Genomic DNA, 24,467 nt, shown 5'->3' with positions numbered 1-24,467 from the left:
TCCCAGGGCTGATCTCCTTCAGAATGGACTGGTTGGATCTCCTTGCAGTCCAAGGGTCTCTCAAGAGTCTTCTCCAACACCACAGTTCAAAAGCATCAATTCTTCGGCACTCAGCTTTCTTCACAGTCCAACTCTCACATCCATACATGACCACTGGAAAAACCATAGCCTTGACTAGACGTACCTTTGTTGGCAAAGTAATGTCTCTGCTTTTGAATATGCTATCTAGGTTGGTCATAACTTTCCTTCCAAGGAGTAAGTGTCTTTTAATTTCATGGCTGCAGTCACCATCTGCAGTGATTTTGGAGCCCAAGAAAATAAAGTCTGACACTGTTTCCATTGTTTCCCCATCTATTTCCCATGAAGTGATGGGACCAGATGCTATGATCTTTGTTTTCTGAATGTTGAGTTTTAAGCCAACTTTTTCACTCTCCTCTTTCACCTTCATCAAGAGGCTTTTTAGTTCCTCTTCGCTTTCTGCCATAAGGGTGGTGTCATCTGCATATCTGAGGTGATTGATATTTCTCCCGGCAATCTTGATTCCAGCTTGTGCTTCTTCCAGCCCAGCGTTTCTCATGATGTACTCTGCATAGAAGTTAAATAAGCAGGGTGACAATGTACAGCCTTGACGTACTCCTTTTCCTATTTGGAACCAGTCTGTTGTTCCATGTCCACTTCTAACTGTTGCTTCCTGACCTGCATACACATTTCTCAAGAGGCAGATCAGGTGGTCTGGTATTCCCATCTCCTTCAGAATTTTCCACAGTTTATTGTGATCCACACAGTCAAAGGCTTTGGCATAGTCAAGAAAGCAGAAATAGATGTTTTTCTGGAACTCTCTTGCTTTTTCGATGATCCTACGGATGTTGGCAATTTGGTCTCTGGTTCCTCTGCCTTTTCTAAAACCAGCTTGAACATCTGGAAGTTCATGGTTCACGTATTGCTGAAGCCTGGCTTGGAGAATTTTGAGCATTACTTGACTAGAGTGTGAGATGAATACAGTTGTGCAGTAGTTTGAGCATTCTTTGGCATTGCCTTTCTTTGGGATTGGAATGGAAACTGACCTTTTCCAGTCCTGTGGCCACTGCTGAGTTTTCCAAATTTGCTGGCATATTGAGTGCAACACTTTCACAGCATCATCTTTCAGGATCTGAAAGAGCTCAACTGGAATTCCATCACCTCCACTAGCTTTGCTCGTAGTGATGCTTCCTAAGGCCCACTTGACTTCACATTCCAGGATGTCTGGCTCTAGGTGAGTGAGCACACCATTGTGATTACTGGGTCGTGAAGATGTCTTACTACTTCATTGTAATATAACTAGTCATGAAATATTTCCGAATCTCCACATACTCTATTTAAATTAATTCATATTTTTTCCATACAGAATTAATACCTCAAACTTATAATTCAGGACATCCCAGACAGAATGAAAGTGTTGATTTCACCATTTAAATTTTATTCTGTTTCAGATTTGGAGTGAAGAAAAAGCCTATTTACATTAATGTCATAAGGGATCCTATTGAGAGGCTAGTTTCTTACTATTACTTTCTGAGATTTGGAGATGATTATAGACCAGGATTAAGAAGACGAAAACAAGGAGACAAAAAGGTAGTATTTTAGCTTCAGAATTTTTATACAGATAATTGTTTATGAATTGCATGCAATGAACAGTGAATGCTTTTGAAATTTGTTAGTGATTATAAATATATTACTTGCTTATTGTGGAACATTTCAAAAGAACCAAAAAAGTATGAAGAAGCAAAAATAAACTATTTTGCAGTTGATATTTTGGAGTGTATATTTTGTCCTTTTAAAAAGTATTTTACTTTTGTTCCAGGGGTGAATATTTGTTTTATTATAGTCCTATTAACAGTTTTCTGTGAGCTTACTATAGCTGTTCATGAATATGACATATTTGATATATACTTTGATTCTCTAAATCTTGATGATGGGAGTTGACGCTGATTTGTGTTCATCTGTTTGGGGAGCCTGTTTTGTTAAAACAGCTATTTTTTTCAGGCAAGATGAAAATTATAGCTCAACAGAGTTCTTACTTAGCAGGTTCAGATTCGAGTTGTCTTCTATCGAAGTGAATCCTCCAGAGCAGCCCCAGACTTGCTTTCCTAAGAAACCAAACTCTTTTCTCACTCTTTTGGTGGAACACCTTTGTTGGAACCACCCTTCTCACAGGGTTGCCCAACACATGAGTGATGCAGTCTGACAGAGCCTGCAGCCACCCTCTCCTGCCTCATTTTCTCCCCTGAAGCCCCCAGTGCCTCAGCATGAAATGTCACATTCCTCCAAATGTATTAATCCCTTCATACTTTTTGCACATGTTTTGTTCCCTGTGTTTAGAATGTCTCTCCTTCACTCTGAAAAACTCTTTGTCCACCTTTAAGATCCAGCTCGTGTTACCTCTTTCATAAAGTCTTTTCTGGCAGATAGCCATGTCCTTTTCAAAGCTCCCAGAGCACTCCATCGGAGAAGGCAATGGCACCCCACTCCAGTACTCTTGCCTGGAAAATCCCATGGACAGAGGAGCCTGGTAGGCTGCAGTCCATGGGGTCGCAAAGAGTCAGACACGACTAAGTGACTTCACTTTCACTTTTCACTTTCATGCATTGGAGAAGGAAATGGCAACCCACTCCAGTGTTTTTGCCTGGAGAATCCCAGGGACGGGGGAGCCTGGGGGCTGCCGTCTATGGGGTCTCACAGAGTCAGACACGACTGAAGCGACTTAGCAGCAGCAGCAGAGCACTCCATTCATGTCACTATTTTTTAAATATTTATTTTGTGGTACTTGAATTATTTGTTTACATATATGTCTTCTCCAGAATGCTGTGAACTTCCAGAAGCAGGGACTATACTTCATTCACCTTTGTCAACCCCACATCTACTATGGTGCTTAGGTTGTCTGTGAACACTTAGCAAGTGGCTCAGTGAGGGAATTCTGCACCTTTTAAACCTAGTGTTGCATAGCAGTGATGCTGGATACTTGATGTATTATAATAATTAACATCCAACAATTAATGTTTTCCCAAGTTAGCAGTGCCCTCTGTTGCATGAGAAGGCAGTGGAATTTTTTTGTTCTATATTTACCTTTTTGTTTTTTAGAATGGCTATTTCTTTCCTTGGTCTCAAAGCTTTAGGCAGAAGGTACTGATCTTCTGCCTAAAAAGGGTACAGTACCCTTTTTTTTTCAGTGTCCACTGAAAAAAAATCTCTTAGTATTATTTAATCTTCTAGAAAAATATATACTTATGTTACTATGGAAAGTCTGCAAAATTTTGTAAAATCTAGTAATGTAACTCTTTTGTGACCTAGTACTTTAAAATTTATCAGTAGTTATTTCTAAATTCACTTCAATGCCAACTGCTTCATTTCTTTTTTTAATTTTAGCCCTGTCATTTACACTAGCTCTTACTCAGTAATTGTCAGTATCCATCTCCCTCCTTCAATTAAAGGAATGTTAATGTTGGTAAGGAAAAGATTCACAGTCACATAGGTTCCTACATCCACCGTTTGTCATGTCAGCCCTGGATACCATGGTTTTGTGGTTGCTATCCTATTTCATTTGGGGAATTAGGTAATAATACTATTTAATATAGCCAACAATAATAGGTCATATCTATTGAGTACTTATTGTGTATCAAGCTCTTTTTTTAAGCCACATACTATGTATCATTTCAGGTGGTCCATACAATAATTTTATGGGATAGTTGCTGTTATTTCTCCATACATTTTAAATATGAGAGCAGTAGGGCCTACAGATGCAGATAGCCTTTTATCTAAGCAGAAATCAAGGGGGAGCTAACTCTCAGCTTCCAATTTTCTGTAGAAAATGCGTAGCAAGATATTTGTAGAAAAGGGTTTGAGTGTAAATGCCATCACTACCAAGCATCAAATTTTGTTTAATTATTGACCTTTGATTATAGGAATTAAATGTTTAAAGTAATAATCTAAATAATCTGGTTGTTTAAGTGAAAAAGGTGATTATAACTTTGTTTCTCTCGTATGCTGAACTGAGTTTTGTGGGAGAGGAAGAGATCTGGACTAGAGTGTTTTTATTTCATTTGTTTGTTTTTATTTTGTATTTTAAGACCTTGAAGTTTTATCAGAGTAAAACATTTATTTATAGAAAATTTCATTTCTGAAATGTGGCCCAAATGTTTAGGAGAAGGCTAATAGAAGTTAGCAAACCAATGGGAAAATTCTGGCGGCCAGCGTTTGAGTGACTGTCAGCTTGTGTGATGTGATGAGTAGAGAAACCCGAGGGCTGGTGTCACTGTTGGAGTCAGCGGAGCCGTTCATCTTGGTTAAGACCTCAGTGGATTCACTCAAGTTTTACACAGTAAAGATGGTTTCGAGTTGCGTTAACTTGATTTCTCTCACTTGGTTTACTTTTTTCATCACATATTTATAAAGAAAGAGCAGGGGGACTTCCCTTGCAATCCAGTGGTTAAGACTGCTTCCAATGAAGGGAATGTGGATTCAACACCTGGTTAGGGAACTAAGATCCCACACATGTTGTGGCTTAAAAAATAAATAAATGATAAAAGAAATAGGACTTCTGTTGTACACTAAGATCTGGCACACTCATGTATGTTCACCAATTTCTGATTGTTTATAGTTTTGTTTTGGTTTTTTTTTTGTATCTTCCTTGTTATTGGCCTTCTTTGTGTTGTTTCTTTGAAGTTGGTAGGAGTGACACACCTCTGCCAAAGGATAAGAAGGAACTATAAAGGAGGCAAAACCCAAACTATTTTTCCACTTTTATATTGTCTAATAAAATGTGTGGTAGGTGAATTAGGGTAAATCAAGCTTTTAAAACAAAGAAATTCAAATGTTTAGATAGATTTTTTTCTGTCATACATAAAAGCCTAAAGGTGAGGGGCCCAGGATCTTAGAGCAGCTTTGCTCTGCGCCGTCATTCAGCGAGTGAGGTTCCTGCCATACTGTTACTCGGCTGCCCTTCAGGGGCTTGCCCTCATGTGCTTGGTTAAATTGGGGTCACCACAGCATCTGCCTTCTAGCTCGTGGGTAGGAGGAAAGTAGAGGCCCACCAGTTTCCTTTTAACTAAGAGACCCAGAACTTGATCACATTACTTCTGCCTCCAGCTGACTGGCAAAACTTAGTCATATGGCCACACCTAACTGCAGGAGAAACTAAACATTGTGATTAGAAGGGAAGAGTGGATTTTGGTGGTAAATCTGTCTCCCAGAGTTGGCTAGCAGATTTTAAAGTGAAGTGAAGTGAAGTCACTCAGTCGTGTCCGACTCTTTGCGACCCCATGGGCTGTAGCCTACCAGGCTTCTCCGTCCATGGGATTTTCCAGGCAAGAATACTGGAGTGGGTTGCCATTTCCTTCTCCAGGAGATCTTCCTGATCCAGGGATTGAACCCGGGTCTCCTGCATTGTAGGCAGATGCTTTACCGTCTGAGCCACCAGGGAAAGTTTTTAGCAGATTTTAAGCTACTGGCCAAAAGTAAACTTGAAGATTATCAGCACATTTGCTTTGTCTGAAAAACAAATACTTTCAGCAGTTTAGAACACAGGAAGTAGGAGTTGGCTAACTTGAGAACTTGGGTTAAAATAGCAATCCCACATGCTTACTCATTAATCAGTTTTGATTCCAATAGTGGATATTTAAATTTGTCTATATAGTGACTGTCTGTAAACTTTTAATACTGTAACCTCTTTTAATACCCTAATTTATTACATTTAAACAAAATCTTTCTAATGTCTTTGAATTTTACACACACAAAATGGTGGAACAGTTTGTGAGTTCACCCACAATCACCTTAGTAATTCATTTCTTTTTTTTTTTTTCTTTATTTATTTTTAAACTTTACATAACTGTATTAGTTTTGCCAAATATCAAAATGAATCCGCCACAGGTATACATGTGTTCCCCATCCTGAACCCTCCTCCCTCCTCCCGACTATTCAGACAGAGGTATAATGAAGCAGAGCACCTCTTCTGAGTTTCAGAGGCACCATACTGTGATTTGGGATTCATTTAAAATTGAATAGGCATGGAATCAGAAACCTTCTGATATATCACCACTTGATTTATTGGAACCTGGAACATGGTAGAGAGATAGATACATAGGTTTTGTTTTTATGTGCTACAAGTTGGCATAAAGGATAATAAAACCAATTTTTAGAAAGTGACTCAGACCAGCAAATTTAAATAGACCATCTGGTAAATTTCAGAAATAATACTATGGCCATGGAAATGGGGTTGATTGAGTCTTAAGTATAAACTGAGATGTTTTCATTTTAAAAAATAGAGTGATGTGTGTGTGTGTGTGTGTGTGTGTGTGTGTGTGTGTGTGTTTGGGGGAAGGGGAATCCTAAGATAATTTTGGAGAACTTTAAGGAACGTCAAAATGCTTCATGAAACAATGTTACCACTCCTGTCTTCATCTCAACCAGAATTGTGCCTTTAAACCTCATGCAAAATCTCCGAAGTGCAGTCTTCCCCAGCCATTTACAAATATTGATTGTGCAAACAACTGGTGTAACAATATATTATATGCTGTGGAGGACACAAATCCATACTGCGTGATCCCTCCAAGAAGTTTTTCTGTAGTTTGGAAGAGTGAACATAATATTTTTTTTTCAAAGTACATGAAACAAGTTCTTTAGATAAATAGATATACATATCTGATTCTAACAGTTGATCCTATTACAAGGCAGTATATAATTAATGTATATGAGTTTAAAAGAATGAGTGACCTGAGGCCAGAGTAGTCATTGGAAAGATAGCGTCTTGTATATTAGATTAGTAGAGGACAGCACTTTCAGAGAAAGAAAATGTATTTAGCAAACATATATAGATCTGGAGGAACATATGACTTGCTTGAGAAACTGTAGAACAGGTTAATCTGGTAAAGAAGTTATACACAGAGATAAGACTAGCACATTGAAGTCAGAGTATGAAGCATTCTTTAAAGCCAGGGTAAAGAGTTTGTGTCTTCTTTCTTTCAATATATTAGAAGCTTTTGACGTTTTCTGAGTAGAAGATGTAAAAGTGACTACTTAGACTATCTGGTGGTCTAAGAGCAGATTGAAGGAAGAGAGGAAACAGAACCTGATTAGAAAGTGATTGTAAGGATGGAGAAATGGCATTGTGAAATCCTGATGAAAGTAAGATTGGAGGGAAAAAAAAAAAAAGATGGAAAGACATTACCTCAAGGAAGTTAAGTGAAGTAGAGGAAAAATTAAGAAATGTTCTGAGATCTTGAGTCTGAATTACAAGGGGCAATGTTGTTGTATTGCCAGAAATACAAAATATGAGGTAATACTGGAAACTCAATGAAAAGGCACACTAGGTATCAGAAAATACGTAAGAAGTGATTCATCTAGGGGTACAGATTTGGAAAGCTTCTGCCTGGAAATCATAAAGTATTCCAAGGAAGTGTGAATAAGCTAAGGAAGGGTGTAGGTAAGAAAAGACATCTGAATTTCCATACTTGGTAGAAGGACCAAAACATGCCTTAAAAGAAGATAATGATAGTATGTTCAGAAAGGTACAGAGAAGCAACAGAAAGCCCAAAAGGGCAGTGTTCAAAGAAATAGACAAGTGCTGTGGAGGTCAAGGAGAATAAGAACCAATAAAACATTGTATTTGACTGTTAGGGAGGACAGGTGGGGAGAGAGAGAGACAGACATGGATACATCCCATTTATTTAATGGTTATAATGAGCCAGCCAGTCTTTGTGGTAGATTGTTTTACATCCATCATTTTATTTCTTCTTCAAAATAAGACTATGTCCTTGGTTTCTAGATGAGGAGACTAACACAAAACTTAAGTTTTCTGGTTCAAGATTCAAGCCCAAGTCATAAAACGTTTTCCTGTATCATGGGAAAGGCCATCTGTAAAAGAAAGGGGCAAGTCAGTTGTGGACTGCAGTTTGCTGTTGCCTCTTAAATGTTGCCAGAATAAAGATAATTATCCCACTGTTTCTCTATTCATAGATCTAAGGATTTGGGGTCCTATTCTCAATAGCATTTTGGTTGAAAGGGACCTTTGAATTTATCTAACTTTATATGAAATGTATTACAAAATGAGGTTTAGAGGCCGTAATGACTTACTCAAGATAAGGTCAGACCTGGTTCTAGAAACTCAGAAGTCTGGACTCTGGATGCATTCTCTTTCTACTCTTTCATACTCTCTCTTCTCAGAAGTAACAGGTGGTATTTATAGATGACTGCTGCAACAGCCTGAGCTTCTAAGTTTGGCATCTTAATATCATTTCAGATAGATAAAGCCTACTGTAAAAGTGCCTGTGACAGATAGTAGTAAGTTCTCAAGAAAGTGAAGCTGATTTAATTTTAGACCCATAACCTGTGAGTCTCTTTCCCTTTTCATTAATTTGTATATGTACTCAGTCACTCAGTCATGTCCAGCTCTTTGCAGCCACCTGGACTGTAGCTCACCAAGCTCCTCTGTTGAAGAGGAGCCCACCAAGCTCCTCTTGTCCAGGCAGGAATACTGGAGTGGGTTGCCATTTCCTACCCCAAGGGATCTTCCTGACCCAGAGATCAAACCCGCATCTTTTGCATTTTGGGAAGCCCTTGAATTAATTTAGTCAGATGCATTCGGAGAGGGGGCCATATCAGTCGTAAGTATCTGGGGTCACTTTTGCCTGTACAATGATGTTTTTGTCCATTTTAATGAGGAAAGAGGGAAAGACTTAAGTGTAGTTCTACTTTATATTATTTCAAATAATTATTTCCTGAAGAGTATCTTGAGTTTTATTTAATTTACTTTGGTAAGGGGATAGAAAATATAAATACACAGATTCAACATAAACCAGTACTTAATTTCAAGGACAAGTTATTATCTGGGGATGTTCCATTCTTATGGTAAAAGAATTCTTATAAACATTGGTGTGAAACAAAAATATGAGAAAAGCCCATGTTTAACTTTGCTCAGTGTCTCAAGTATGTTTTGTAACCTATCACTTTAAGTCACTATCTCATCCAGCTCTCTGCTGCCATTAAGATAATTGATAGGTGAAACTCGGGTTTATGGCTCACATGTTCTGCTCTGTATTTTTTCCAGACTTTTGATGAATGTGTAGCTGAGGGAGGCTCAGACTGTGCTCCAGAGAAGCTCTGGCTTCAAATCCCCTTCTTCTGTGGCCACAGCTCGGAATGCTGGTAGGGAGATAAAGTTAGCGTTAATCGATAATCTACTTATTTTTCTCCATATCTGTATTTCACAAAGGTGGATGCATTAATCAAGGGCTCAGTGTAAGGAAGTTTATGAAAGACCAGACCAAAAATAACATGTAATTAAGTAATATCTAGTTTTTTAGTTACCTTAAAAAGTGCCTTAAAAAGATTCTTCATGTATAAGATGCTTGCCATGATTTCTCAGATGCTGGTTTTTAAAGATTTTTGATATTATGTATATTGCTATATTCTAGCAGTGTTCTTAATTAGAAGTCAGGAGTCCTTTCATAAACCTCGTTTTCTCCTAAGCTTGTTGTTTTAGCCACCCATTTTAGATCAAGAAGAGGCTTAGTGGGTAAATTATTTACCTGGTTTTACTGTTAAACTGATTTGACTTTGAGAGAAGCTAAGGTAAAATAAAAATGTTTTATCTTTAATAGAGTTTATTTCTTCAGGATGTGCTGAGTTTTCAGTTTGTAAAAATAATGGTATGTATTTATTTGTTCTAGTCAATCATTTTAATAGGAAAAGTAGAAAAACAAACAAGAAACACATGCAGTTAGTGTCTTCCTTAAAACCATGAGAGACACAAGGAATGCCTTCTGTTCTTTCCATCATCGTTTGAAATGTAGCATTAGGTCACTGTGAACCTTAAGGTCTTACTCAGTAGATTCTATCAACACATAATGTAGTTGACCCTTTGAACAACACAAGTTTGAACTTTGAGGGCCCACGTAAGCACAGATTTTTTTTTTAATATGTATTACAGTAGTGCATGATCATGCACTACTGAATCCTCGAATATAAAGCTGGGGATATGGAGGGCTGGCTGGAAGTTATACACAGACTTTCAACTGGGGAGTGGGGGATTGGGTCTGGTTGGCACCCATAAACCCTCTTGTTCAAAGGTCAACTATAATAACATAAGAAGACTTGGACACTTTGAAAGAATGTCTTCTCAATTTTTAATCATTTCCTTACAACAGGAATCAGTAAATTACAACCTGGACACCAAATTTGGCCCAATACCTGTTTCTATAAATAATTTTTTTGAAAGACAACTGTATCTATTTTTTTATTGTCTGTAGCTCTTTTCACACTGCAGAAGCAGAATTAGGTAATTGTGATCAAGACCATATGACCTGTAAAGCCATCTTGGGCTTTACTCTCTGGCTCTTCATAGGAAAACCTTGCCACCCCCACCTTAGAACAATAGTATACTTTTCTGTTGGGTGTTAATGAGATTTTAATTGAACTTCTTTAGGGACCTTAGAAATCAGCTTGTTTACTTCTCCAACCAGCCATAGTCCTTTAGCCATGCAGTGTGGAATCTTAGTTCCACAACCAGGGGTTAAACCTTTGCCTTTGACAGAGAAAGAAGAGAGTCCTAGCTGGACCTCAAGGGAATTCACAAGTGTTAGTATTTTTTTGTTGGTTTTTTTTTTTTTCCTGGCTGTATCCTTTGGCTTGGGGAATCTTAGTTGCCCAACCAGGGATCAAATCTGTGCCCCCTGCAGTGGAAATGTGGAGTCTTATCCACTGGATCACCAAAGAAGTCCCCACCCCAGCTTTTTAATGGCTGAGAAAACAAGTTTAGAAGGGTGAAAGACACTCGCTCAATATCACACTGCTTAAAGGCAGAGCTTGGAATCGGGATTAGGAAATGTCAATGCTGAAAAGAATCCAAAGGCATAGTTTATTTAGGGCCAAATTGCTATTAACAGTCAGTAGCTGACAATGTAAAAATTAAAAGATCTCTAGCAGAGCCATTTCTTTAAAAAACCTAAATTCATAAATTAAATGAAGATAACCACTACACAAAATTGCTTAGACCTTCCTAGCTCTTAAAATGAGTGAAGTTTAGAGTACAGTTGACCCTTGAGCAAGGCAGGGGTTAATTCCAGTATAACTTATAGTTGGCCTTTTGTATTCATGATTCCTTGGATCGGCAGATTCAACCAACCATGGTTCATGTGGTATTATAATATCTACCATTGAAAGTTATTTGCATATAAGTGGACCTGTGCAAGTCAAACCCATGTTGTTCAAGCGTCAACTGTAAACAAAGATTAGATGCACTCATGCCTAAATCAGATAGGAAGATACATAAATATACATATTTTTTAACTGTTCATGTTGTGTCGCCTAGTAAAATTTGAATTAGCCCTGCATGGTTCAGCAGAAATTGGAGACAGAGGCAAAGGAAATTAAGAACAGGTGTGCCTTCCGAAGGACATTAATAAAAGGGCATTAAGGCTTTGAATGAACACATGTTTATCTGTTTTTTCCATAATATACAGTGTCAAAGTCATCAAAAATACTTAGCAGATTTTACAACCAGGTTTTTTATTCTTTTTCTTTGGTTTTAGGAATGTGGGAAGCAGGTGGGCTATGGATCAAGCCAAGTATAACCTAATTAATGAATACTTTCTGGTGGGAGTAACTGAAGAGCTTGAAGATTTTATCATGTTACTGGAGGCAGCTTTACCCCGGTTCTTCAGGGGTGCTACAGAACTCTATCGTACAGGTATATAAAGGATGGTTTTTGTTTTTGTTTTTTTTAAGCTGACTTTAATTTTGCCATTTGCAAAATATGTATGATTTGAAGTCTGTTGAGTAAAACTCCAGAAAGGCAGGTATATTGTCCGTTTCTCCTCACCATTTTCAGTACAGAACAAACATGGCACACAGATGGTGCTCACTAAATATCTTTTGAATGAATAAACGTGCATGAGATGATAATTAAAAGGCATTGTGGGTATAGTGGAAAGATACAGACTATAGTGCCAGCCTTAGAAATTGTGTAATACTCAGTAACGCCGGCCATGCATTCCACGCTTTAAACACGTCTGGTGCCATTTAGGTATGGGTAGGATCAGAAGACTGAATCATGTTGGTAATGAACCTGTGCTCTTGTCTGTTATAATGCTCCTAAAAGTATGTTTCAATAGCCTTGACGGTATTAAAAATCTGAAGGTGACTGTGCTGGTCCAGTCTAATCCTGATTTTTTTCCCCATATTCTTTGGTAACATGCAGAGGAACTCTTTTTTTCCTAGAATATTCATATGCCTTAGCTTTTAGTACATTGGTATACAGAATAGAGGTTATGAGAAATCAGTCCAAAGTTTGAAAATAGATATTTTATATCTTTAAAAACAAACTAGTCAGAACACCAAGCATTTGAGAGTATAAAATGTACAGTGACCATCTACACTTTACCAAGTGGCAATCCTTACTTTTATTATTTGACATCTCATTAAATCTTTAACCAGTATAAAGATTTGTCTTATGAAGGAACAAATCACTGATTAGGACACTGTTTTTGCCTGAATGATTTTAAGATGAAACAGTTATGTTACCTGCCTTCCACATGTCATCTGTTCAAATAAACAGGCATTGATTTTTATGTGTGTTCTCAGAATTTATTTACCTTTTCTCTTTTGCCTTTGTAAGTAGGAAAGAAATCTCATCTTAGGAAAACCACAGAGAAGAAACTCCCTACTAAACAAACCATTGCAAAACTACAGCAGTCTGACATTTGGAAAATGGAGAACGAGTTCTATGAGTTTGCACTAGAGCAGTTCCAGTTCATCAGAGCCCATGCTGTACGAGAAAAAGATGGAGACCTCTACATCCTTGCACAGAACTTTTTCTATGAAAAGATTTACCCTAAATCGAACTGAGTACAGGCGTGACAGTTAAGATTCTTGAACTACAACTTTGACTTTGTCTTTACCTTAGTTCTCAGCTCCACAACTTGGATTGTTGATGGGTATATAAGACACTTTGCATTAGGGTACAGACAGTGACGTCAAGGAAGTAGATTCTGGCTGATAGGTCAGTGGCCCAGGAAGTTTAAGTTTCAGCCTATTTTTTTCTGGTTAAATTTTGGTGGGAGTTACAACCTCCTGCCTGGACAAAACCTACACATCACCTAAAATAAATACCTAGCAGGTCTAATGGAAGGCTAGATGCAGTTACAGAAAAGTTCTGATACTCTGTTTTTGATAAAGCATCTTTTTCAACTAACCATCAATGAAGATGAATCCATCTGCTTCTTTGCCTGGAGGTTTGGGTTGTACTCCCCTACTGGCTAGTGTTATTAACTGTTTGGCAGTGTGTGCTTGATTTTTAAATGTTTGATCATGGTTGCTAAAAATGTTTTTGCTGTAGTTGGAATTGCCCATGTTTATGTAGGTCATTTTAGTTTTCTTTTAAAAGATGATTATTGGTGTTAAAACCAATTTAAATCATTATTAATACTGTAAAAAGAAAGCAGTATTTCTTATTCCTATCTCCCCAGTATCTAAGATTGGGGAAACACTTCAGAGAATGTTGACATTGCCTAAAGTTAAAATATTTTCCTTTAAGAAAGATTTTTTCATCATGTTTAATGGGAAAAAGTGAATATGTAATATAAACAGTCCAGTAGGGAAATTTTGACTGTTTATCCTTTAGATCATATGTTTTTTCTTCAGAATCTGTACATATTCTTGTGATGTTTTTAAAAGTGGGTCCTGATATAGATTTGACTCATCTGTGGATCCTAGAGAAGACACTCTATGGGATCCAGATTCAAATTCAGCAGCAGCTTCTTCTAGTTCTCCAGTTATATTCTGATCTCTGCCTGCCTTTCATTAGTTTTGTCTAGTTTAATTGCCAATGACTTTCTAACTTTTAGTTCTCCTAGGTAGAGTTGCTTATATTTTCCCAATTCTGCTTTTTATTAGAAATTTCTTAAAAGGTTTCCATCTTGCAGAGTTCAGATTCCAAGTTTTTAATGCTGAGTTGCATCTGACTTCTTCAGTTCAGTCGCTCAGTCGTGTCCTACTCTTTGTGACCCCATGGACTGCAGCATGCCAGGTCTCCTGTCCATCACCAACTCCCGGAGCTTGCTCAAACTCAGGACCATCGAGTCAGTGATGCCATCCAATAATCTCATCCTCTGTCGTCCCCTTCATCTTGGAGAGTTCAGATTCCAAGTCTTTAATGCTGAGTTGCATCTGACTTCTTCAGTTCAGTCGCTCAGTCGTGTCCGACTGTTTGCGACCCCATGGACTGCAGCACGCCAGGTCTCCTGTCCATCACCAACTCCCGGAGCTTGCTCAAACTCATGACCATTGAGTCAGTGATGCCATCCAACCATTTCATCCTTTGTCGTCCCCTTCTCCTCCCGCCTTCAATCTTTTCCAGCATCAGGGTCTTTTCCAGTGAGTCAGTTCTTCACATCAGGCGGTCACAGTATTGGAACTTCAGCATCAGTCCTTCCAGTGAATATTCAGGACTGGTTTCCTTTAGGATTGACTAATTCCTTTAGGATTCCTTTAGGATTGATGAATTCCTTTAGTATTTCCTTTAGGATCTGACTTCTTATTCAAGCATTATTCTAATTTCATGATTGCTCTAAGTTTTCTTAAGATGCTGCTTATATCTACAAAAGCAGTTGACTTCTTTTAGTTTACTAGATCCTGTCTTGCCCTTTCTTCAGTCTACTGTTTTATACTGCTCTGCTTGACTGTGTTCTGTCATATTCATTTCTATATGACTTTTGAGGTTCACTACTTCTTGCTCCAACTTCTTTTTATTCTTTTCTAGTTGTTCACATTTCTTTTGCATTTCTTTCATAGATAATAACTCCTGTCGAAGAACTTGACTTTTTGCATCCAGGTGCAGACATTTTGAAGATGCAGTTTCTAGCTCTACTGTAAGATCATCAAACTTGTACTTAACAGGTTTTTCTGAAGCTGTTCAGTTTTGCCTGCTTGCTTTTTGACCTGTGGTTTTAAACTTGCATTTTCAATTTCAAGTTTTTGGATGTGATCCTGTGTTTTCTCAGCACATCTCAGGGCCTCTGTATGTTGATCCTGTGCTTTTTGCATCTGACTTGTGAGTTGACATAACGTCTTCTTTAAATCCTGTGGCTCATCTTCTAAGTTAGCACAATAACATGAGTCACCTCCAGTGAATCCTCTGACATAGACTCGAGTTCATTTCCTTATTAGCCATTTCTATCTCCTTTTGTTTGGCAAGGTCAGGATTCCATTCTGTAAGATTCTTGCATTCCATTCTCGAGAAAGCTGCTTCTGATGTCATTTCTCATTTTTACAGCCTGATTCAGATTATTTCTCACAGTCTTCAGTTTTATTTCTAGTGCTCTGAGAGTGAACTCAAGTTGTTTTATTTCAACTTCTTACCAATCTTCTTTTCTTCTTAACTGCTCCCTAATTTTTTCATATAACATACCAGACTTTTTCTCTTCTCTTCTTCTTGCTTTATTATTATTATTATTTTTTTTTACTTTACAATATTGTATTGGTTTTGCCATACATCAACATGAATCTACCACGGGTGTACATGTGTTCCCAGTCCTGAACCCCCCTCCCACCTTCTTCCCCATACCATCCCTCTGGGTCATCCCAGTGCACCAGCCCCAAGCATCCTGTATCCTGCATTGAACCTGGACTGGCGATTCATTTCTTACATGATATTATACATGTTTCAATGCCATTCTCCCAAATCATCCCACCCTCTCCCTCTCCCAGAGTCCAAAAGACTGTTCATCTCGAGCTGAGGAGCTCTCATTCCCACTCCACTCTCTGTTGCTCTGTGATTTCACTTCTTTTGTTTCTTGACAACTCTTTCTGCAGCCCACTAACCTTACTTTCCATTTTAATTTTTCCTCTAAGTAGTTCACGGTGGCTTTTTTAAAGTTCTATTAATCTTTTATAGAAAGAACTGCACCCCGAATTTTCAACAAGCTAACAGAATCTTTACACCCCATGCCAAATTGTTCATGTAGCAATATGGAATTCAACTCGCCATCCTTGGAAGCGGTTTCAGATGACTGAATTAAGTCATCAAGGTCATCCACAGAATTAGTTTGTTCTTCGACCTTGTTCTGTTCACTAGATATTTTCTTTGCAGGCTTGCCATCATCCTGATCCACTTTACTTAAAATACTGTCATCATTCACATGCAGCAGACCACTAGTCAGTGAATTGGTCATTTCACATATTGGTGTAATCACATATTATTTTGGTGTCCATTTTTCATTGTCCTTTTTCTTTACTTCCTTCATATGCATGCTAGGATCGCTACTATCAGAATCTTCATTCTCCGTAGCAGGAAACAGCTGGTTGCTATTTTTTTCCTACTCTTTCTCTGCTGAACGAATCCAGTCTTGAGCAGCATCACATATGTTGTCGGATACTTGCATTTCACTACTTTTGTTCTGCTGCTTTTCTTCTTCAACCTTGGTTTTAAAATCTTAAGACTTTATCGTCTGATGTAGGCCGTAAATCAACACCAGGTTGCTTGTTGGAAAACCTGCTTAAAGAGTCTTCCTCAGAATTCTCATCCACTGAGTTGCTATTTTCAGGAGGTGTCTCTTTTCTTTATAGTCAGTAATCAGTTGGTGAATAATAACACCACTAACAACAGCACATTCTTCAGCAGTCCGTCCAAAAACATCTTGAGAAAAGATGTTAACACCTTGCTGAAGAAGACTGACTGCATTTGACTCATAACTGACAGCAAGCATGAGGGCTGTTCTTTTCATCTTATCAACCACATATATATTGGCTTCTTTCTGTACTAAAAACTCCAAACATTTGCTGTTTCCTTTCACTTGTAGTAACAGTGGTGTGAGGTCATCCTTGTTCCTGGCTTCTGTTATTGGCATCGTATGAAAGCAGCTCTGCTGCAAGTGATACATTCTGGCAAAAGGCAGCCTAGTGGAGAGCAGTGCTGCTGCTGACGTTGGTGACATTTGGCTTGGCACCATGCTCCAGCAGAATAGTTGCAAACTCCTCTGCTTGGCATTCTACAGCCTTCATCAGCACTGTCCTCTTTTCAGAGGTTAGGAAGGTATTTTTCTCTCCAGGAGGAGAGTTACCCCCGCTGAATGATCATTGGCACAGGCCAAGTGGAGGGTAGTCCTGTTCATCTTGTCTCCATCGTTTATGCGATTATTTCCAAGCAAGAGAATATGCTGCACTTTGGCTACATTGCCCATGCTGGCAGCTTTGTGGATCTTTCCAAGGTCCTTCTCTCAGATGGGGTACCTGGGCCTGGTGTCTTCTTGGACCTCCCAGTCATTGGAGAAGGTCGCCAGCTGCTGCCCTTGCAAACAATTTGAAGGCTGGAAAACATCCTTCTGTTGAGTGTCTAGAAAGATGGCATCTTGGAAATTGACTCCATGAGGCTAGAGGTTATATTCCTTATCTATCCTGAGGAAGAAGAAATAGGAGTAATCCTGGACCACGGTGTGGGAGTGACAGGAGAAGTAGCCCTGGCCAGTGAGGTTAAGCCTGGAGCCTGCGGGCACCTGGAGCATGCTGCCCCACGCTTGGTTGCACAGCATCTTGATCTGGGCCCAGTAGAAGAGCCCAGCATACTGCCAGGGCAGGTAGGTAGCTGTACAGGCCATGCCACTCCTGGTACAGCGCTAGCACCTTGGCGTTCACAATGATCTCGGCCAGCTTGGTGTGGCAGCCCTCGCTCAGGGGTCCCCCCTCAGAGGGCAGCTGGCAGCCGCAGGAGGCCCCAGGCCAGCCAGCCAGGCAGAGCCAGGCAAGCAGCAGCGGGTGCAGCATGCTGGTGGCTGCAGCGGCGGAGGGCAAGTGCTGGGACTGGCAAGGTGAGCGCTGCACCCGGGGCAGCTGCCCGGGGCCCCAGAAGCCCAGCCTTGGGCACTCTGCTCCGTGCTGCTCTCTCCTCCACCACCAGGATCCACCCTGCCTAAAGTTTTAGTTAAGGCTTCCACATATTAATATCAAAAAAGTAAATTTAGTGTTTGTTTCTCCATGGGTTATTTGTAAAGCTGTAAACTGAGGTATCGGTGACTCCATATTATATCTCCATTAGTGAGCTGTGGTATGGGTAGGATTTTCCTACTTCTGTACTTTTCCTTGTAGACTGTTTTTACTAAGGTGCTTTATAATGTGTTTTAAAGCATTGCATTTACAAAAAAAAAAAAAAAAGGAAAATGCTGTAAATATTGCATATTTTATGTATTTGGACCAAAAGGTTATAAGTAATTAGACAAGTGATTTTGCACCAATTTTATTACGTCAAGTAAAACCATCAGATCTACTGTTCTTGTATTTCTCATTTAACTTTACTGTTAAGACATCACTGAAATGAACTTCAATAACCTTTCAATTTTGATACGAAGTACATTATTCATACTTGGGGGCAGTAGTTAAAGTGGAAAGAGTACTGGACGAGGAGTCGGAAATCTTGATTTCTTGACTTGGCTCTGCCACTTATCAGCTGTGTGACCTTGGGCAAGTCACTTAACCTCTCTCTGCCTCAGTTTCCTCTTGAAATGAGGATATAATACCTGCTGTACCTACCTCACAGGGGTGTTGTGAGGATTAAATGAGATGGCATGTGAAAGCACTTTGAAAATTGTTATGTGCGATATAAATGTAAGGTATTATGGAAACATCTTTAACATATAGTTTCATATCATTGGTTTTTTAACAAAGAAAAGAGAAAAGTTCACTTACAAGCTGGTTGAAAAAAGTTCATCTTGATATGAATTTAATAAATATCTTCTCAGTGTTTTATCTTCCCTGTTTCAACAACTATTGAAAATTGAAACACCTGTGAACTCTTAGAGATTCATGAGCAGCTGCTTGAGTTCAGGAGTTTGTTCCCTGTTTGCAAAAAGATTTCATTAGCTGACTCAGGGCAGAGGAAAATTTGCTCTTCAAATGTGGAAGACTTTTCTGTTTTTATTTTACATTGCCATTCAGAAATGGTAGCTATTTTATACCTCTGGTTTTTTAAGGTATATTTTGCAGAATTTTATTTCCCTGTACATTCTTTACTTACTTCCACTTCTTGAGTAGCAAAGATAAAGAATTTTGGAAACATTTTCTAAAAGGGTAACCTTCAATATGTTTAGTTTAAATAAATATCCCATAACAGGGCCTCACCAGACTATGTTAAGCATTTCAGGCACCTTGCTTTAATGGTTGTTGATTGTATGGGAGGAGGAGAGAGTGCAACTTATCAAAAGACATTTTGGACAAATTTAAAGAAAAGCTAAAAGAAGTTGACAGGAAAAGTCATTATAACACCCTTCCCCCCCCCCCCAATAATAGGACAATATTAAGAGTATATCAACAGGCATACTTTTCTTACTTGACTTTCTTTTTTGTGAATTTAATACCTTTTGCAGGCATTTGTTGAAAATATATACAAATGATTTCCTTGCCCAAAAGTAAAACACCGCCTTGGGATGGGGCATCTGACATTTATCTGCTAGGGAACCCTAGGATGTAGGTTATTCTCTGAGTCCAGCTAAATCTTACGGTGCATCAGCTCTTTTAGGTAACTACAGTGGCACATAGATCTAGGGTCAGAAGATTCAGAGAGAACATACAGTTTCAGACTTGGCAAGCCGTCGGTCTCCACCACAGCTACCCAACTCTGCCATTTTAGTATAAAAGCAGACAACACATAAGTGATGAGTATGGCTGTGTCCCAATAAAACTTTATTGCTGAAACAGGTGACAGGCCAAATATGGACCACGGGTTGCACTTTGCCAACCCCTGTAGCAGGTTATTATTTATGGAGAAATCACTTTTGAATCTGTACCCTACTGGCCTAAAAGAGTTTATATACTTCCAAAACAGCTCCTAACTTATATCCAAAGAATAGCTTTCTGATCCAGGCGGTCTCTCCCACAGATTCATAAACTTTTATAACTTGGATTGCTTCCAGGTGGGCAGGTTTTCTTTCCCAGTTTAGCTGTTCAGAATAGGGGCATTTATGCTATCATCTTTCAGGGTGGGTGAGAAGTATCCTTCCTGGAGACTGAGAAAGGGTTAGATTTAATCCCATGTGGTCTAATATAGTCCTAGGAGCCTGACAAGTGCAGAGTCCTTATAATACCTAACTTTATAATCAAATAAACAGAACCACTGAGATGGTAATGTATTTTTTTAAAGTGGCAAGTGTGATTTTTCTTTTTCAGCCTCTGCGCTTTTTTCAGTATTTTGAAAATAGGGGAAAATTTTTTTTTATACAATACAATAGCAAATTAACCACTTTGAATTTTAAAAGATAATATTATGTGTGTATGTGTGTATATATATATCTATATATGTTTATTTCCTAAAAGAGGGAAAAGTACCTTTTTGTTCAACTTGTATCAACTCTTGTTTTCTAATTGCTGTGAAATAGCAACTATTGATAAATTATTGTGACTTTTAAACTTTAATGGAAAGGACGTATTTTGGTTTTACCCAGCTTTAATCTGTAAAGTATCACTTAAATATATCTGACAACAACACATAAAGTATTGCATGGGGGTTACTTTTCTATCATCCATATGCATTTGTGCAACTTTGAACATACTGGGTGCTTCTGAATTCCTGATGATTGGATTTAAATGACTGGAAATCGGAGAAAAACTTACTGACTTTTAAACTTTGCGTTTTATTTTCTATTTTTAAAATTCAGTTAATGCCTATAATTTGAAGTCCACTGTTATTTCTCAATATATGTCCTATCAGAGATTCCTAAAATTGTGAGTCCCATCCGTGATTTACAAACAGTATTTTGATATTGCAGGTGATTTGCTCATTGTATTTGAATAGTTAGAAAGAAAATAGTTTGTAGACAATGATTCTCTTTTTCTAATAAAATGAAATAAAAATTCTAAAAGCACTAGAGAATTGAACTAAAGGCTGGTTCCCCAATGCATAGCTGGTATTTTAATTTCTATTCAAATTCTACATAGAGAACATCTGTGTAAACCATCTCTCTGGTTTTTCCCATTGATCATTCTCAAACACACCTATGGCCCTAAAATCCTTGATTATGAGAGGCACCCGGTATTGTAACCTTTTATGAAGTTTGTCTTTTAAGAGGTCCAGGTGCTTCTACTTCATAAGTTGAAAATGTGCCTCTTCATAAGTTAGTGCTGTTTGCTTTGAGAGGAAGTAAGGCAATTGCTGTTAAATTTTTGCATCCATTTACCCTACGCAAAGCTGCTGGATGATGCCAACTAAACTGCCGCTCAGGCAGCCTTTGGAGGGAAAGCAGCCCGTTTGAGATGCACTGCCAATTCAGCTCCTCTTGAGTGGAGCTTGCTTTCTGATTTACTGGAGAGGGAATTGTAAAGATAGAAATGGGCAATCAGTTCATCAGATTTATCCTGTAATTTAAGTTCATGCAGCTTTGTGACCTTTGCAGTCCTTATTTATAAAAAGGAGCCTGATGGTGATGATCTCTTTTAAAACCCATTACTGGTAAGCCTATGGTTTAGACACACTGGTGCTGTCTATCTGATTTTTCGGACAGCTTCTGAAGCTTTCTACTGAGACTCAGGTGTGTGAGCATCTCTAAAGCAGTGTTGAATGTAATTTTGGCAAACATGGATTGTATATTTTAACTTTCACTTTATAAATACACAAGACAGCTGAAGAAGAGTGCCTTTTCCCCCTCACAGTCCACGTTGGAAGATGCCTGCTCCTTCCTCTGTCTCTGCTTTCTCTTTTTCTCCCCCTCTGCTGTTCTCTTGATTCATTTACACAATACTGTTTCCAAGTTGAAACCATTTTGTCACATCTGTTGGAGAGATAATCACTCCTTCTCCTTAATATTCTGCCAGCTCTCTGTTGTTCAAGTGTTTCAGTTGATTACCTGATGAAAAAGCTATAAAATAAACACTCAGTGGGAAGGGGAAAAATGGTTTGGTGTCCTGTTTTAATATTTTCTTCCATGGCCTTGATGCCAAAAGAGATTTTTCCAAGTGGAGTCCGCGTGCAGTGTCATGAACTTAACCTTCAGATATCACTGCCAGCAGAGAGGTACGTGTCTTCCCTGGTCTGTCATGATTTGGGGGTTTATTTGTGACTTGCAAACTGACAGGCCTTTGCTGCTTTTTGCCTTGTACTTCACTACTGGTGCTGAAATTTCAGATAGAAAACTTACAAGGTATACTTAGGATATATTCATAACTAGAAGAAAAAAGGGCTGTCAGCTTAGAATAAAAAGGGAATTTGAAAGAAAAAGTTAATCTGGTTAACATTTACTGCAGAGTTTAGATGTGTCTGTAATGTTCCTTTGAGAATACCCACGTCTGCTGATTCTCTTTTCACTCTTAAAGGAGAGACTATCAGTTAACAGTTTTCCTGTTCTCAGCCCTGGCTCATTGTTCCTAGCAAGTATTGTATGATACTGGGTTGAGTACATACCCAATTCAGTAATGTGTTGTCTAAACAGGGAATTTGGTCTACATCCACAGAGGCAGAACAGGGAGCATGAATTTGGGAGTCAAATGGACCTGCATTTAGCAGTGTAACTAATCAATGAAGAGAACAGTATTTTTGTTGTAAAGGTTGGAAAAGGTAGATACAAAGTGCTGGCCAGGGCAGACCAATAACTGGTAGAGCTTTTATGTACTGGGTTAGAGTATTGTCAAGAAGTTGACAATATTGCCCTTCTGACCCTGCAGAATACTATTAGTGTTGCTCTAGAAAAGATGTGTTTATAAATGTTTTATAAATACTGCTGAATTTTACTTTTTTATTGACAGCCCACTACTGCCTTTTTTTTTTTTAACTTATATCCTATAGCATAGCTAGTATTGATGATGATACCTGCTGTTGTTTGCATCTACAAATTTTCTTTGAGAAAAGGGGGTTGCTGATTGTCCTAAAGGAGAACTTGCTTGTTCCAGAAGTGGCTGTGTTCACGTATTATTCTTGAACAGTGTGGACTTAAAGTAGCACATACATAAAACTCAGGATACCTGGAGTAATTTGCGTTCTTTGATTGGCATTCTTTCAACAGAAAGGAAACTATCCATCCTCTAAGAAAAGAGAATGTTTGCCTTGGCTATAAATTCATTAATTCCACATTTTTAGGATATCTGAAAAATAAACTTACTATGAATCTAAACTGACATATTTTCACCACACTCTTACCATCACGAGCTCCTTTTCAAAGCAGCAGTTGAACTTTCTGAATTTTCTTCCAGTAGTGACAGGTGCCACAATGCAAATTCCAAACCACTGTCCATTTGTTTTCTTGCTGTGAAGGCATCTGCCCACCAGTTGCCCTACCTTGCCTCCATTATACCCTGTCTCACCTTTGTTACCACAGAGCCCACAGGTGGCACCTTGCAGCAAAACACAATAACAGCGTCAACAACAAAATTGACTTTAAATTGCAGATTTTTCCCTTTCTACTTCAGGAATAACCAGTTGAACAAATTAAAATAAATAAATAAACTTGCTACACAGTTACTGTTCTCTTTGTGGCTTACTATATTTCTTCTAGTAGCATGAGACTAAAAGTTTAAAAACATGTCAAGGGCCTATGTAAGGTAAAATGGATTTCTAGATAATGCATTTAGTTTGTAAGACCTGTGAGGAGACACAACAGGAAAAAAGATCTTTTTTTCTATCTTTCACCTGTTTCGTTCTATGAGAGATAATACTAAGCCCCTTGAATAGATTATTTTTTGGTCTGAAAACAATGACAGTGGGGATTCATGAAAAGATAATCCTGAAGAGTTGGCTAGTTGTTCCTCTCCACGTCTTTTGGTCCCGTGTTTATTCCAAACCAGATGACCAACTTGGTGAGATCACCATATGGTTTTTTGTAAAATAAACTTTAGTATCTTTGCTTTTTACATTGAAAACTGAGGTCTCAGACTTCATTTGATTTCCCATACATCCATAAGACTCAGTACCTGCCTCCTTTCCCCCTAGTCCTTCATCATACACATACTACTTCTGGAGATTCTCCTAGCCTGACAACTAAAAAGAAAGAAGCAATCACAAGGTGTAGAGAATTCTACGGCCAGCTGTGAGAAGGAGGCAGTTTGTATGGTGGTTAGAATATGGGCTCTGGAGCACCACCGCTTACTAGCTAACTGATCTTTAACAAATTAACCTCCCTACATCTGAATCTTATTTGTAAAATGAGACTAACACTAATCAACAGTCTGAGGATTAGTGAGATATGTATAAACTTGGTACTTGCTTCCTGTTACATAGTAAGCTCTCTAATGAAGAGCCAACATTACCTGCTAGGATAAATAAGAAAGCAAAAGAGGAGGAACCATCTGTGGACATACTGTGTCACAGTGTGCATCCATGAAGTCATTCATTGACCTGTGCACATGACCTGAGGAACAGGAAAGATGAGCAAAACAGGCATGACTTTTATTGATAAGAGATGAGGTGAAGAAATACCAAGCATCATGCAGGGATCTCTTTCCTTACTAATAAACCACCACCTTTTGTTGTTAAG

At 38.5% G+C, this 24,467-nt stretch overlaps 1 protein-coding gene and 1 pseudogene across 14 annotated transcripts in view; one reads left to right on the top strand and one right to left on the bottom strand.

Annotated features, from left to right (window-relative positions):
• Nucleotides 1–24,467, top strand: part of HS2ST1 (heparan sulfate 2-O-sulfotransferase 1) — a 226,126-nt gene that overhangs the window by 166,882 nt on the left and 34,777 nt on the right. For 12 of the 14 annotated variants that reach the window (XM_055585271.1, XM_055585269.1, XM_055585272.1 and 9 more), the window contains 4 exons: nucleotides 1,470–1,608; nucleotides 9,074–9,171; nucleotides 11,556–11,713; nucleotides 12,641–22,015. In XM_055585271.1, coding sequence (XP_055441246.1) covers nucleotides 1,470–1,608; nucleotides 9,074–9,171; nucleotides 11,556–11,713; nucleotides 12,641–12,870 — 625 coding nt within the window. In that variant the 3' untranslated portion in view covers nucleotides 12,871–22,015. The remainder of the gene's footprint in view (nucleotides 1–1,469; nucleotides 1,609–9,073; nucleotides 9,172–11,555; nucleotides 11,714–12,640; nucleotides 22,016–24,467) is intronic. The other 2 variants (XM_055585273.1, XM_055585276.1) reach the window with 1 other exon arrangement.
• LOC129656442 (ankyrin repeat domain-containing protein 26-like) lies at nucleotides 15,745–17,781 on the bottom strand (annotated as a pseudogene).

Source organism: Bubalus kerabau, chromosome 6, assembly GCF_029407905.1.
Source record: "Bubalus kerabau isolate K-KA32 ecotype Philippines breed swamp buffalo chromosome 6, PCC_UOA_SB_1v2, whole genome shotgun sequence".
Taxonomy (NCBI): Eukaryota; Metazoa; Chordata; class Mammalia; order Artiodactyla; family Bovidae; genus Bubalus; species Bubalus kerabau.
This window is presented reverse-complemented; position numbering and strand designations above follow the sequence as displayed.